This window comes from Bacillus rossius, chromosome 1, assembly GCF_032445375.1.
Source record: "Bacillus rossius redtenbacheri isolate Brsri chromosome 1, Brsri_v3, whole genome shotgun sequence".
Classification (NCBI taxonomy): Eukaryota; Metazoa; Arthropoda; class Insecta; order Phasmatodea; family Bacillidae; genus Bacillus; species Bacillus rossius.
Window position 1 is genome coordinate 334,611,246 of NC_086330.1, and position 15,542 is coordinate 334,626,787.

Consider the following 15,542-nt stretch of genomic DNA (forward strand, 5'->3'; position numbering starts at 1 on the left):
CGGGTGTCCCGCCAGGGGGTGGTCATGCAGGTAGCTCAGGACCCAGCGCCTGGCCTCGGGCGGCACGTGGGTCCGCCACCCGCTCGACCTGTGAGCCCCCCCGGTCTGGAGCACCCCGTTCAGGCTCCGGCAGCCCGGTATCACCCCCTCCCCACACTCTGTCAGTCGGGTCCGGGTGTCGGGGTCCCGGAGTTGCGCCGCGTGGACCCACGCCAGCAGGTCAGTCATAGTCTCGGGTCGCGCGTCGGGTGCAGGAGCAGTGGGGCTTGTCAGCGCGTACAACGCGCACGGTCGCGGCACCGAGTCCTCTACCCCGCGCTCACGCTCAGGGAGGAGCACTTCCTCCCAGCCCTGGTCGTCGTGGAACTCATTCTCAGGGTCCGGATTCCGGGACAACTCGTCGGCCAACTGATTTTCACGTCCAGGAATGTGCTCGACCGTGAACGAGAATTCCTGGATCAGCATGGCCCACCGAGTGAACTTAGACTTCCGGCCCTGAGCGGAGTCCAACCAGCGGAGGCATTGGCTGTCGGTTCTCAGCGTGAATGAGCAGCCCTCGACGTGGTGACGGTACCTCTGTAGGGCCCAGACCACCGCAAGGCACTCTTGCTCATTCACGTGATACTTCCGCTCAGCCTGCCCAAACTTGGCGCTGGCGTACTCGATCACGCGCCTCTCGCCCCGGTCATCCATCTGGTACAACACCGCCCCCATCCCCTCCCGACTCGCATCCGTCTGGATGAAGATGGGGCGGCTGGGCACCAGGCGTGAGAGCGTGTGACAGTTCCTGAACCGGCGCTTCACCTGTCGCAAGGCCTCGTCCGCGGCGGGGGTCCACCGGAACTTAGTCTTCGGCGACAGTAGGTCCGTCATCGGGGCCGTCACCGTGGCGAAGTCGGGGACGAAGGACCGCAGCCAGTTGAGCAGCCCCAGCAGCTTCTGGAGCTGCTTCCTGGTCTTCGGTGCCCCCTTTCCCTCTATTAGCTCCAACTGCTCAGGTCGGGGGCGGCACCCCTCCGCCGTCACTATGTGTCCTAGGAACTCTATTTCCGTGGCCCCAATGTGGCATTTCTTTGGGGCGCACGTCAGTCCGTGTCTGGCCATACGTTCTAGCACCAATGCCAGATGGTGCGCGTGTTCCTCCCACGTCCTGGACCAGATGATAACGTCGTCCAGATAGGCACTGGCGAACTCACCAATGTACCCATCCAGAACACGTACCATCAGGGCCTGGAACGTGGCAGGGGCGTCCATGAGACCAAACGGCATGGCGCAGAACTGGTAACGTCGACCGTCTGGTGCCGTAAATGCCGTCTTAGGGCGGTCCTCCAGACATACCGGCACCTGCCAGTAGCCTGATTTTAAGTCTAGTGTCGTGAAAATAGTGGCGTCCCCCAGTCCTGCCAGTGCGTCTGTGATATTGATCTGCGGGGGCGGGGCGGGAATGGTCAGTTTGTTTATCGCCTTGAAGTTTACGCAAAAGCGTAGACTTCCGTCTTTCTTGGTGGCCAGCACCACCCGCGAGTTATACGGGGAGGTGCTGGGTTCCACTACCCCGTCACGTAACATCTCGTCAATTTGAGTCTGTATGGCCTCCCGTTCCCGGATGCCAAATCCGTATACCTTCTCAAAGGGAGGGCGGTGCGGTACCATCGGTATCGGGTGCTCCGTCACGTTTGTCCGTCGTAGCCGGTCCGCGGCCGCAAATACCGGTGCCTGAGAGGTGAGGACATGGTTGATGACATCGACGTACTCCTCTGGAACACCGTGCTGAAGGTCTTCTAGGCGAATGACTGACTGAGGGGGACTGGGGGGAACCTGGTGCACGCCGTACACCGTCCAGCGCCCCTGGGTGCCGAAGTGCATCCGGCCAGCTCGTACTTCCACGGTGGCGTCGACCTCGTGCAGCCATGGGACCCCCAGAATCAGCCCCTCGCGGAGCTCGGGGACCACCCAGGCCTCGACGTGGCTAACGTGACCAACGATGCTCATTGTTACCTGAGTGATGCCCCCTGCTGCAACGACGGCATCCCTGGTGGCCAGCTGCACCAGCTCCCTCCGCGGTGTCACTGCCTCCGCTCCCACCAGGTGGGCCGCGATGTAGGTTCGGCTGGCGGCGGTGTCCACCAGGGCCAGCATCTCCCGCCCGTTAGCGCGGACAGGAATTCGCAGCAGCTCCGGCTCCTCGGGGCCGACCTGCCCCAGCTGTGCAGTCGTCTGTCCCCCACCGCCCCCGGCCACCTGGCCGTCCGGGCGTGGGGAACTCGCGGCGAGGTCCGCGGCTCGCTCCGGCGCCGACGTGTTGACGTTCCGGTGGTCCACCTCGTCGACGACAGGTCGACGAGGCGGCTGGTCCGGCCCTGGTATAACCGGCCTCAGGGCCGCGGTGGTGGCGCCGGCAGTCAGCTGTCCCTGCACGGAGATGGCCGGCGGGATGCCTGCGCTGATGCTCTGGTTGTCCGCCCCGTCGACGGCGTGTCGACGAGGCGGCTGGTCCGGCCCTGGTATACCCGGCCTCAGGGCCGCGGTGGTGGCGCCGGCAGTCAGCTGTCCCTGCCCGGAGATGGTCGGCGGGATGCCTGCGCTGATGCTCTGATTGTCCACCCCGTCGACGGCGTGTCGACGAGGCGGCTGGTCCGGCCCTGGTATACCCGGCCTCAGGGCCGCGGTGGTGGCGCCGGCAGTCAGCTGTCCCCGCAGTTGCCCCGGCGTGGGGACAGCTGATGAGGAGCAGTCCCGTTGTCCCCTGCTTCCCGGCGGCATACAGGACGTTAGTGCGGTAGGCGCCGGTGGTGGTCGACGTGTTCTGTCAGTTACTGGGACTGCCGGTGGCTGGCGGGCCGGGGAGCGGCACCCAGTTGTCCCTCCGCCCCCGGTCCTGCGTTTCCCGCCTGCGACGTGTTGCCTTCGCGCGCCTCCTCCCACGCGGCTCTGGTGGGGCAGAGGCGATGCCAATGGTACGCGTCCGGGCAAAAACGGCATCGCGGCGGACGTTCGTCCCTCTCTCTCGTAGCTGTCCGCTCGTGACGTCCTCCTCCTGTCGCAGCTGGTTCCGGGCGTTCCCTGGTGCCACCGCGGTCTGTTGTCCTGCGCGGTCCCGCGCCGCCGGCGTAGCTCACCACGGCCAAGTCACTGTCCGTGACCTCTGTGACGGTGACCCCCCGCGGCCCCGAGCGAGCACGGGGAGCTCTCGCGCCCCTGAGTGCCGTCCTCCACTGCGACATGTCACGTTCGATCACGCGGGCGAGGGCCACGAACTCCTCCGTGTCACGACCAGCAGCCGTCCTCATGAAGGGGCGAAACTCTGGCAGCAATTGTTCGACAATGGTTGGCAACGCCGCACTCACGTCCCCACTTGTCCCCAATCGGCGGAACATGCGTAACTTCTCGTAAATGAACTGCTCTGCACTCTCGTCCTCCTCCTGGTTTCGGCAATAAAATGTCCGCAAACACATTGCCCGCGCCTGATCGTTATCAAACCTAGTTTTGACTTGGCGTACAAAATGTCCCCACTCGGTATCAAAACTCCCGGCCATTGACCACCAGTTCCTTGCCTCACCGCGGAGCTGTCCCGCCACTCGCGGCGTCCACTCCGCCCGTCGCACTTCGTACAGTTTTAGGAGGTGTTCACACTCCCGCAAAAACTCCCGCGGGTCCTCGTTGTCTCTCCCCGCAAACTCTGGCAACTCAAACTGCGCGCTCACGTACCGCACTACCGGCCCATCTGCGTCCGCGTGCCTGTCCCCCTGTTCCCGATTACTGTCCTCAACTGTGCTGTCCGTGCTGTTCGCGCCCTCGGCCGCGCCGCCGGACCCGCACACCTCGTTTTTTACGTCCATTTTCGCGGAGTCTCCCTCCTCACACAAGTCCGTTTCGAAACTGATTAGATCGTATCTTTCTTGTCCCGCCTGTTTCCACGCCATCCTGTCCTCCTGTGCTACTGATCCGCGGATCGTGAACACAATCTCCCCCAGTAATACAATACGATCCTCCCCAGCGCGTTATCTTCAGTCCGGGATACCGCTGCACCGCCGTCTTGTATTTCTGTCCCCCACGACGCGCTATCTCTCGCCGAAACGTCTCGTGTTCGCGCCGTTCCCGCGCTGCGTTATCTCCCGCCGGCGCGCCGGCGCGACGTCTCGAATTCGAGCCGCTCCCACGCCGCGCAGCCGCACCTGCTTCCGTTCTGTCCTGCACCTGCGCGCTTGCGTGCGCTTGCGTATGCTTACGGCCACACTAGTTGGGCGCCAAATGACGTCCCTCGGCTTCTGGTCCCCGTTTTCCCGTTGAAATAAATGTCCTGTTATGCCCGTACTGCCCTCGTCGGAGAGGTGTGGGTCCAGGCCAACGTGGCCGGGACCGGGAAAGGCGGGACCTGGAGGGAGAGTGAAGTGATTGCGAGGAATGTTGGTAGGTTGTCGCAAGCAGAACACGGCATTAACGAATTTCACGAGCCGTCTTTTATTAACGCTTATAAAGTCCTGCCGCAGCCTGGCGGAACCGTCGCGGAACAAGTGCCCTACCACGGCGACACGGACTCCCTGATGACGGGGCGGTTCTCAAATACGTTTCGGCGCGAATCGTAAAGTTTATTAATGCTAGGCTGACCCAGTGAGAGAGGGCCCGGAGACGGAGCGCTGTACATACGCGGCCCGTTACGTAATGTTCCGTGGACGGCGAAAAGTTCAGAGACTCGTAGCACCACGTTCGCGTTGTAGAAACTGCCCGCTAGACACGTCTCCCGATGACTCGTAAGTTAACAATGCTAAGCTGATTCGCGGTGGCAGCTCAGCTGCCGTGACCGACTGCGGACTGAGCGAACGTTCAATCCCGAGCGCAACGTGCGCGGCTCGCGGAGCAACGAACACGTCTGTCTCCGCTCAAGACCAGGACGCGACTGCCTCTCCCCGCTCGCCCGCGGGCCGGCGCCCGCGGGTGGCGGGGAGGGAGGGGAAAATCGGCCGGCGTGGGAGAGAGCTCCGTCCCGCGGCGCGCCAGGCTGCAATTACATACTACGGCGAAACACTTCAGAAAAAGTTATTGAATTATTTACAAAGACATACACGAGACATTAATTACACAGCGAACTTGCACAATGAATAATAAATAAAATAAGTTAATTACACACATTCAAATCCCTTAATCGTTTACAAATATATACACACTGAAATAAAAGATAAAGTCACATAGAAAAAAACACTCGTTGGCATGCTAGGGCGCACGCGGGTGCGTCCCTGGCCGTCGCACACACTGGGGTTCACTGGGGGGGAAAACAGGCCCCCTCAGGCCCGCGTCGGTGGCCAGGTACGGCCTCTGTATCTGGGAGGGTACGACGACTGTCGTCAATATATATATATATATATATATATATATATATATATATATATATATATATATATATATATATATATAAAGTGTCCTATGTTCTTTACTATACCCTTTAAAATATGCGCACAAAAATTCATGATAATCGGTTTAGTATTTTCCACGTAAAAGCGTAACAAACAAATAAACAAACAAACAAACAAACAAACAAACTCACATTCACATTTATAATATTAGTAAGGATGGCTTAAAATGTTTGGCAATGTTTAGTTACAACAATTACGATGTTAACTGCTTTAAGTCATTTTTTGAAGTAAAATTTCTTTAGCAAAAATATTCTGGAATAAAGTTTATACACACAAAGAAATAGTAGCACCTTTAAAAATACAATAATAATAATTTTGGAATTACAACTTTGATAACCTAATATTTTACCATAATTCTAGATTAGTATATTTATCATTGTGGTATTATACGTAACTAATAATTGGAAGTCCGTGGGATGAAGTCCTGGTCAATTCAGTTTATTTATTTATTTAACATTTTCTTATGTGACTCATTATTAAATTTTAACACTGTGATTGAAGAAAATTGAATTATTACTTGTTATTTGTTTAAGTGTTATAATAATAACTTTAAATACACAGCTCAGTAAGTTGGATTAGTTATTTTACACTAGGTGCACATATAACGTTAATTTTTTACTGATAATAAAATGAAATATTATAAATATATTCAAAATTATTGATTGGGTATGTGCATATACATACAGTTAATGAAGAGTTTATGTTTGTTTGCATTTTGTATACAATTTTAAAATTTATTCCAAGCTTGATGAAATTTTGCACTCTCGACCTTCAAAACTAGAGGAATGTCACTGTACATAAGATTCCTAAAAACCACCACCATTACCCTTTCCCATCCCTTAAAGCTGAATTTTGGTACTCATTGGTGAAATGTTTGTACATGTTTAAAATAAAAAGAATATTATTGGCTACATCTAAATGTAAAAAAAAGACAACAACCTTTATAGAAACAAATCTAAATTAAATTACTGAGTATGAAGTAAAGAAGTAAGCAATCATCAAACTATCAGAAACTGTTTGAAGCTCTGAAATTGAAATATATTGCTTACAGATGTGATTTTTCCCATCCAGAAGATGAATTTCCATATTTTGTCAAATGGAACGTCATTTATTTTGGAAACGGTTGAAGCTACAAAAAAATGGTTACTGCACATTTTTTGTGGTGATAACGGGAAAGACTCAGGTAAATTTTCTAGAGGAAGGGTGTGGGAACCCTGGTCACGGGGAGATAGCCATAGCATGACGGATGTATTAGACAAGATGGTATTGCGATGGCTAGCCACTGCCTTCTGCAAGTGAAAAATCCCATACCCAGTAAGGAACAAAAGCTGTAAACTTTTCCCTGAGTCAAGAGGGTGGTATTTATAAACAAGGCAAAATCTTGGATAACAAGGATATAATGAGAAAATTGTCAGTTTTCGGCTATCCCAGAGGTATAATTTTTCAGGGTGGTGATGTTCCTGCATTTTTTCCAGTATAGATCCTTAAACATAATTCCATGATTCGCCCAATGAGTAAATTTCATCTTTAAGATTAATTTTCTTTAGGCTTTCGACATCGGTTCAATCACTTTCTAGGTCCTCAAATGTTTCAATTGTCTGTTACTGATGGCGCTTCAGGTCGACTTGGAAAATACGGAAACTCGGTTAATCCGGACACTACTGTACTGGAATTATGCCAGCAGATGTGCTGGCCATATCTGGACTGATATAATTTTGTCATTAGATGCCACGCTTAAATTTTCGACTGCAAGTGGATAAGAAAGGTGGTTCTACAGGACTGAGTAGCCTCACATCTTATATTTATGAAGGTGAAAATTTAATTCCCAATTTCCGTCACCGGAAAGCTTACCTCACCTCTTATATTCCGCAAACTTATGTTGTATTAACATATGTGTGCGTGAGTACGTTATTTATTAGCATTTCTTTAAGTAAGTTTTTTCAAAGAATGATACTGAAAGAGTTAAATTAGCTTGAGTTCATAATACAGTTAGGATGAGTTAAAAAATCTTCACAACGCACATTTGGCAAGAAAACCTCTGTTGTTTATAAAGCAAGAAAGTCACAAAACAAAACTAAAGCTCGTAAAGCTGTGGAACAAAATTCTATTCCTCTGGCTTTGATAATTCACATTCATCATTAAAATGAGTAAAATTATTAATAGTTTAAAAATTAGAAGTGATGTTATATTTCACTGCACTAAAGTTTTACGAATGAAAATAGCTTTTATATATTCTTTTCTAGTATTCTGAATACACTTGCAAGCTCAAGCACAATAGGTTATAAGTGGACATGTGGAATAATGTACATATTCCACATTTTGCAATCTTTGGTGATTAATAAATTGATATTCTAACTCATGTTTATTTAATCTTTTAACTTGCATTATTTCCATAGTTTATTAACCCAGCCTAGCTTACGATTGTTGTATAATTAATACAATACCCATGTAGAAAAAAATTTTTATTTTATTAAAACTTAAGCTTAAACAAATAATGGTTTGAATTTGTCATGACTGGAGCTTGTCCAAACAGTAACATTAGGCCTACTGATGGGTAATAAGTGTTTATTTGAAATATGCTTTTCTCTATACTGGAGTCTATTTTTTATATCAGCATTTTGAATACTTAGACAAAATGTATTTCCCAACAAGTCAGAAAAATTGTGCCCCTGTGCAAGGTTTTTTTTAAATAAATAAATTAAAAACAAAAAAAGTTGTCCAGAGCACATGTAGCTAATTGTTTGCAGAACCAGCCTATGAACAATATCAATAACAGTGTCCGGAGAATAAAAACATAATACTGGCAGCAAGCACTGGCTGATGTACTTGAAGCCTTAACAGTTCTTGTTTTTTATTTTCCTTTTCTTTTTCTTTCTTGAAAATAAAATATCACGGTAGTAAACAGATGGTTCTCTCCGTAGAACATACACAGCCGCATCCAAACCACCAATGTTCGCCCGCATGATCTTCGTGATTGTCCACAGCCCACATGTTTGCGAGAAGGCAACGCTCATGCTGTTTCTATCTTGTGTGAGCAGCACGGCGCGACCTGAAGAAGGCCGCACGACACGACCTAACTCCACCAACACGTCCCGATACAACGTTCTGTTGTCGTGTCTGGAACCACTACGCTTTCCAAATGGCAGATCAGTAACAAACAAATCAACACAGGAATCTAAAAGTGGGAGTGCTTTAGCATCCCACATCAAAAGTTCAATAAAACTTTCCTTGTTTCTTAAATCTTTTATGTTTTTGCTTGTTCTTGAAGTAGCCTTCAAATGGACGTCACCGCACAGATGGTAAGTTCCTGGGAATGCAATACAGCCCTCAATAGATATAGAACCACCTCCACACAGAGGATCTATAATGACATCACCTACAGCTGGTGCACCTAAACGGAGCAAGTTGTAGCAAATGGTTGCTCTCAACGTTGTAGGTCCAAAGTGAGCTATATTGCGGTGGTGTTTTGATTCCTTTGTCAATGCTATCCCGCAATACAATACGTCATCCTTAACGGTTAGAACCACCTCCAAGTCATGTACAGAGAGGTCAACAATCCAGTTAAACTTGTCTTGAAGTACACCACCAAAATGATAAGCTGCATCTTGTGACCCAAAACTATGCCTACCCGATCGATAACAAGTTACACGGTACTTCAAAACCTTGTCTTTCATCTCTCGTTTGTCAAGTTGGTTACGAATTGCTTGTTCCATTGTTTTCTTAAATGCTATCTCTGTACTTGAGTTACATTTATCCTTGAATGACTCACGTACAATTTCTTCCTCTCTCTTTCTTAAAAAACTATTTTTAATTTCGACTAGTTCATCGTAGTTAAACTCTTTAAATAAAGATTTATCATGAAGTTCATTTGAGATAATTATTTTGGTTAGTTCTTTCAAGTGTTGTTCTTGCTCCAACCCATTACAGTATTCCTCTTTCGTTGGAAACAATATTCCAGAAAACTCATACACGTTACGCCATACTGATAGAGCTTTATCCCAAGAGGTTATGGAAGCATGGTTTTTAATAAGTTCATAATCTTCAGGAACTCTATTTTGATATTTCAACTGCACATCACCATAAGCAAGTACAAATATATTATCAACAGACCGTAGTTCCTGAACCAAAGACAGCTGATGGTTAGGAACGTTGAAAAATATTCTGCCTCTGGAATGACATGCTTCTTCTGTACTGCCAAATTTATCTCTGAATTCACCTAACGCCACAGTTTCAAATCCTGTAGGGACAGTCGCTTCGAATGTCACTTTCGTAGCGTCTAATGAACTTAATTCCAATAACCTAAACACATCCATCACGTCCACGTGCTGAAGCATTTTACCACAAAACAGTAATAAGGGTCATTTTACTGTGCTGTGTTTACATAAACCCTTACCCATAGATTGAATAAAATCGTGTAAGCATAGATGTTCGTTTCTTTGCGTTCGTATCAATCACCACGATCACTATAATTTTCATATCACAATATCAAATGAAGTTTCAGAACTACTTCGATAATAAATGGAAATGGAGCACAATTTTTAAACTAATACTTTTTTTTAAAACTAAAATATTACGTGCGAAATTATTTTCCAGCATTTACTTCTACATTTAAAAGTTTTCTATTAAATGATCCCCCAATAAATGTTCTAGTTTTTAAATATAACTCGTTTTAAAGTCTTCCCTGTTTTGGGCTGTCAACGTTTTGTGTAAACAAAATTTCACGATATGTAGCTGTCAAGAAGAGGGGCCGAATCAAACGGAACATAGTTTAAATATTTGGATTCGAATTTCCAGAGTTGTTGATAAATATGTGCACTATGGTTTGTTTTGGGCCATTAGTGCTGTGTTGTAATGAAAGAATTGAATAAGAACTGATGAGTGTGGGTTAATTAAGTGAAGAAATGGGAGAGAATGATTTGTATGGGTTAGATTTGGTACTGCGTCTTGTGGAGGGGGACGTAACTGAAAAAATACACGTATTGACAGCTTTAGTGCATTGGAAATTGACGAAAGAAAGGTTTAAATGCCTAGGACTCGGAGACGACGTAAGTAATACCGAAGTTTTTAATAATTGCTGTAATATATGCTCTAAACTAGTGACTGAGGTAAGGGAGCTAGAGAAGGTTCAGCGTAGTGTAGCGAGGTGGGTGATGGGTATGTGGTAGAGAAGGGAGGGGCAAGAGGGGAAATACTTAGTCCGACTGAAATTATTAAGGAGCTAGGGAAGCATTACAAAGGAGAAGGGTGGAGAGGTTAGACTGTAGAAGGTGATAAAGGGAGAGGGGGGCGGGGGGCAGTTGGAGACTAGGGTACACAGAGGTGGATATGTAGGGCGGAGAGATCATGGGTGGAAGCTCTAGAGGGACTGGAGGCGAACAGAAGGGATAGAAACGCTTTTCTATGCAGGACAGAAGGGGAGTGGAATGGGCTGGATGAAGAGATGCTAGGGGTGAAAGATGCAAAGGATCTGAGGATAATGCAGGGGGGGGGGGGGAAGTGAGTGAAAGGGGAGGACTCCTTGCCACCGGGTGAAAGCCCCATTGTGAGCGTAATAGTCAATTCTAGGCCTAAATGTTAAAAGGCAATGTCACTATTATTATTATTGTTGAATTCTACTGCTGGGCACACGCCGGTGATAAGCAATCCACTGTGCTTCCATTATTAGTATGGCTACAGATAGCTAAGGAAGGAAAAAGGAAAATTCAAGAACGAAAGTTTTTCTCATAATTTTAACTCACTCCAGGGAAATGGGAAGGGGGCTAAGCCCCTCTCATTTGATGAAGTGTCCATGGGCTAGATTAAATTAACGCCCAAAGGTGAAAATATGACTTAAAATAATTTTTTCAGCTGGTAAGGCCTGTGGTTTGTGGATTTTGCTTACTTTTGATATGTGTGTTTCATAGCATACTAACCATAGTATACATTTTAATATTCCTCTTCACGCGGTGAGCTGTTTATGACAATGATAGTTTACTCTCAATATTTCCCTTGTATATATTAAATTTACGTCAAATTTTTTGCCATTCCTCCATTTAATTCGTTCTATATCACGAAACACGAAACGTCACTTTACTGGTCATTACTATAATCACAACTCCTCTCTCAAGACTATTACCTACATGCTTTACCACACATATCCAATAAATTTTTTACTTTCTACTAAAGTTAAGTATGTAGTTGAGCGGTATTTGCAGAAAAAAATGTTAAAAAACTGAAAATACCTTTATTGTATGCTCTTCAACTTCCTCTTTTCATTAAAAGTGGCGGAGGTAAGAAATTCCAAATACTTTAGGAGAAATCAAATTTTTAAATTTCATCATATGTAGTTCAGCGGTATTTGCGAGAAAAAAAAAATGTTAAAAATCCTAAAATACTTTTATTATATGCTCTTCAACTTCCTCTTTTCATTAAAAGTGGCAGAGATAAGAAATTCCAAATAATTTAGGAGATATAGAATTTTTAAATTTCATCACAATACCAGTGCATTCATGTGGCTTTTACCATTGTTTCTTGTTTACGAGTATCATTTTTTTATTGGATAATGATGTCACGTGATTGTACGTGATAGGCCAGAATTCAAATGAACCAATACGTGATTATTTAGTTCATTTATTGTTTAAAACTGTGTTTAATTACCGCCTCCAACTTAGGTGAGTTTTTAACGTTTCTAATTTTAAAGTCTTATTTGTTATTTGGATATTGTTGCGCAAGTAATAAATAACAAAAAAAAAATTTACATCAGTTGTTACTTTTCATTCTTTCTCCCGGTTTGTTAGGTCAGGTCAGTCACATTATAAATACTTTAAAACTAAAGAACCATTAAAATTAATTCATATTATTTTTAATGTACGCTTAGTTTCAATGTATTTATAATGTAACTCACCTGACCTAATCGACCATTTTCATTAATTAGGCATTCACGAACACATGGCAATAAAAAAAATGGCGGGTCGAATGATTACACAGGTCTTTTATAGCAAAATAAGAACAACTATATCTCCTAAAGTATTTGGAATTTCTTATCTCTGCTGCTTTTAATGAAAAGAGGAAGTCGAAGAGCATACAATAAAAGTATTTTCAGATTTTTAACATTTTTTTTCGCAAATGCCGCTCAACTACATATTTACCCCTACTCTTATAATGACCGCTACTTTAGCTCCATAACTCACACTATCATTCTATTTATTTTCATGGTGCTATTTCATCTTTCATTGTTACCATTATAACATGCTATATTTTCCTTTGTTCCTCCATTAAAGTTTATCATTGGCCAACTTCCATGATGCCATACATTTACCCTACTTTCTTTTCAACCAATAGTAAGAACAGTATCATGTAGTGATCTTGACCCAAAGAAAAGCAAACGGAAAATCTGGAGTTCTGAGCTGTCCCTCATTTCTCACTAACATATAAGCTTCTTGATTAAGCTGCCTGTCATATGACTATAGATCTGCAGTAGATTGGTAGGGCAGAGCTGTACCCAAGTTATTTGGGGAATTATTCATCATCATGTATCCATGTTTTTACCATGATCATGAAGGCATTTATTTGAATTAATTCGTCCTGTGGTACAGGATGCTTGCTGTTTTAATTTAGTACGTTGAAAGATCCTGGCCAAACAAAAACCAAAATACCACAGTACAAACAAATTGTGTCAGGTCTTGTGGAAATGTTTTCATTCTTATTAAACTTATGATCATAATTCATTTTTACATAAGAAATTTTTGTTATGAAGAGGATCTTTTGATGTACTAAATTAAGTCAGCAAACATCATGTACTACAGGATAAATGTATACAGGTTCACACCATCAGGATCAAGAGATAAACTTGGATACATGATATGGAACTTCTGTAGCTGTTTGTTAAATTTTGTGTGCATGCCAGTCAACTGTTGTCAAGCTGCTAATCTGGCCGTTTATGAGTGTTGTGTACCTACCAATCTGACACATCAGATGCAGGCACTCTAACAAGCGGGAAGTCGACATTTGTAAATAAATGTTTTTGATACTGCTATTGTTATAATTAACACACAAATATGTATGTAAATGAACATAAAATATGAAATTATTGTAAAATATTTAGCAATACCTAATCATTATGAATTGACTATCACTATACCATCTATTGTATGCCAATTGTACGATTCTCTTCTGCAGGACATCAGTAGTTTCATTGTTGCAGGGAAAACAGTACTGCAGTCACAATATGACATTGCAGTTGCAAGGCGCAGTGCTTATTGTGCCATGGGCTTAAGTCCATTACCATTTTGTTTTAATGCTTTATTTAGGGGGGGGGGGGGGGGGGGAATCAGAAAATGGTATTTTTTAGTAAGTCTTCATACTTCTGAGGTTGCTCTATTATCCTGCTGAGGGGATGTTTCAGTTCAGGCTGGAATCTAAGCAACTATAGTGGGAGGTCAGAATACTAGGAAAATTATTAAAATTGAGATTTGCTGAAGTGCTTAAAATTGGTAAGTATAATAAAAAGTCTTCACACTGTTAAATAACTTCAGAAAAGGAATCAGAAAATAAGGTATAGTGCCTGCTAACTGCAATGTTTAGGCTGTTCCGCATGCTATATTAGATAGAAGTGGGGTAAGTGGGATCAGGAAATCACATAGTTAAACTTTGAGGTATAATCCTTAAAAAGTTATCAGGCCTAGGGAGATAATTTTTTGTGTGCACATTCTATGGAATGTTTCCAATATCCCTTAATATTTTAGTTATTATATATTAAATAGTTAATAAGTTACATAGATTTTTTCAACATAAACTGCAGTGATCCCACTTACCCCGTGGTTTGGGGTAAGTAGAATCATCGCCTGTAACCCTCCATTTAAGTGTGTACCATTTTATATGGGGCATGCAGGTTATACACCATTCTCAGCTGATCATTTTGGTGAAAACAAAACTGTTTTATTATAATTTGTTCAGAAGATACAAACTTTTTTGCAGGGCAATGTGTGTGATCACAGCATACAACAAAGGTAAATTAGTCATTTAATTTTAAATCAGACAGAATAACCCTGTTCATATTAATACTAATTTTTTTTTACTTAAATCATCAAACCTGAAACCAAATACGAACAATAACTATAACTGGGGTAAGTGAGATCACATGATCCCACTTACCTCACTGGTCATGATCCCACTTGCCCCACCATGCATTAATTGTGGGGCAAGTGGGACACCCCCATATAAAATATCAAGGGCAAAATAGCTGTTTTTAAATGCAATCGCTGTAATTTTCATAGTTTTTTTTACCCTGAGAAGGCAAGTCGGGACACTGTAACTTTAACCAGATGCATACAACAGCACACCGAAACTCTCATTACGAGATCATGATCAAAGGTTAATAAAAGAGTTTTTCAATTTGACATTTTTGGCAAAAAAAAAAGAGGTGCTTATGTTGAGCTACAATTATTTAAATAACATAAACAAGCATCAAAGTACTAAAAAATGTAAATAAACCCTTCTAAATATATATCACCAACATATAAACTGCAGTGATCCCACTTACCCCAAGATCCCACTTACCCCACTTCACGCTATTTCATTTTCTTATTATTTATTTTAAGACTATTCTTGTCAATTTATTATAGTACATACTTTGCTTGCATTTTAAATTGTCAGGTTTTTTTTCTCATTAGATTTACTGAGTGTTGCAAATAGCAAACGCTGAAATGACCATTACTTAATACTTGCATATCAACCAAAATATTTCAAGAACTAGCCTATGAAAAGTGTTATTTTAACTGTACTACGAATGTGATTTGATAATTGTAGAGTTTAGAGGAAAGAAATTGGGTTGTTTGGATAAGGATTGGACCAAATTCATCCCAAGAATAAGTGTTATCTTTGAAAGATTTGTGCAATGAGAGTGCATGACTTGATGTAAGTTTTTGGACATACGCCATTGCTAAGAACTTTTTCTGTTGAAGAAAAAACTTAAAAAATAAAAATAAAGAAATAAATAAATAAAATTACCCAAAAAAGACAAAAAAAAAATTAAGCAAAAAATTGCTGTTGTCAACAAGGATATAAACACCACAAAATATTCCGTAACAGGAATATGGTCAACAAACAAAGAAAAACAAAGAAAAATGTACTAAGAGAACAAAAAACCCACAA

General features: G+C 43.8%; 1 protein-coding gene across 1 annotated transcript; it reads right to left on the bottom strand.

The window, feature by feature from the left end:
* Window positions 1-8,160: 8,160 nt before the first annotated feature.
* Window positions 8,161-9,814, bottom strand: LOC134528078 (tRNA (guanine(6)-N2)-methyltransferase THUMP3-like). The gene has a single exon (XM_063361326.1). It carries the CDS (start codon window positions 9,743-9,745, stop codon window positions 8,246-8,248), a length of 1,500 nt encoding a protein of 499 aa, XP_063217396.1. The 5' UTR covers window positions 9,746-9,814; the 3' UTR covers window positions 8,161-8,245.
* Window positions 9,815-15,542: the final 5,728 nt, after the last annotated feature.

Bases quoted from the DNA above. Each gene is read 5' to 3' on its own strand.
- LOC134528078 (XM_063361326.1), bottom strand. From the start codon at position 9,745: ATGCTTCAGCACGTGGACGTGATGGATGTGTTTAGGTTATTGGAATTA.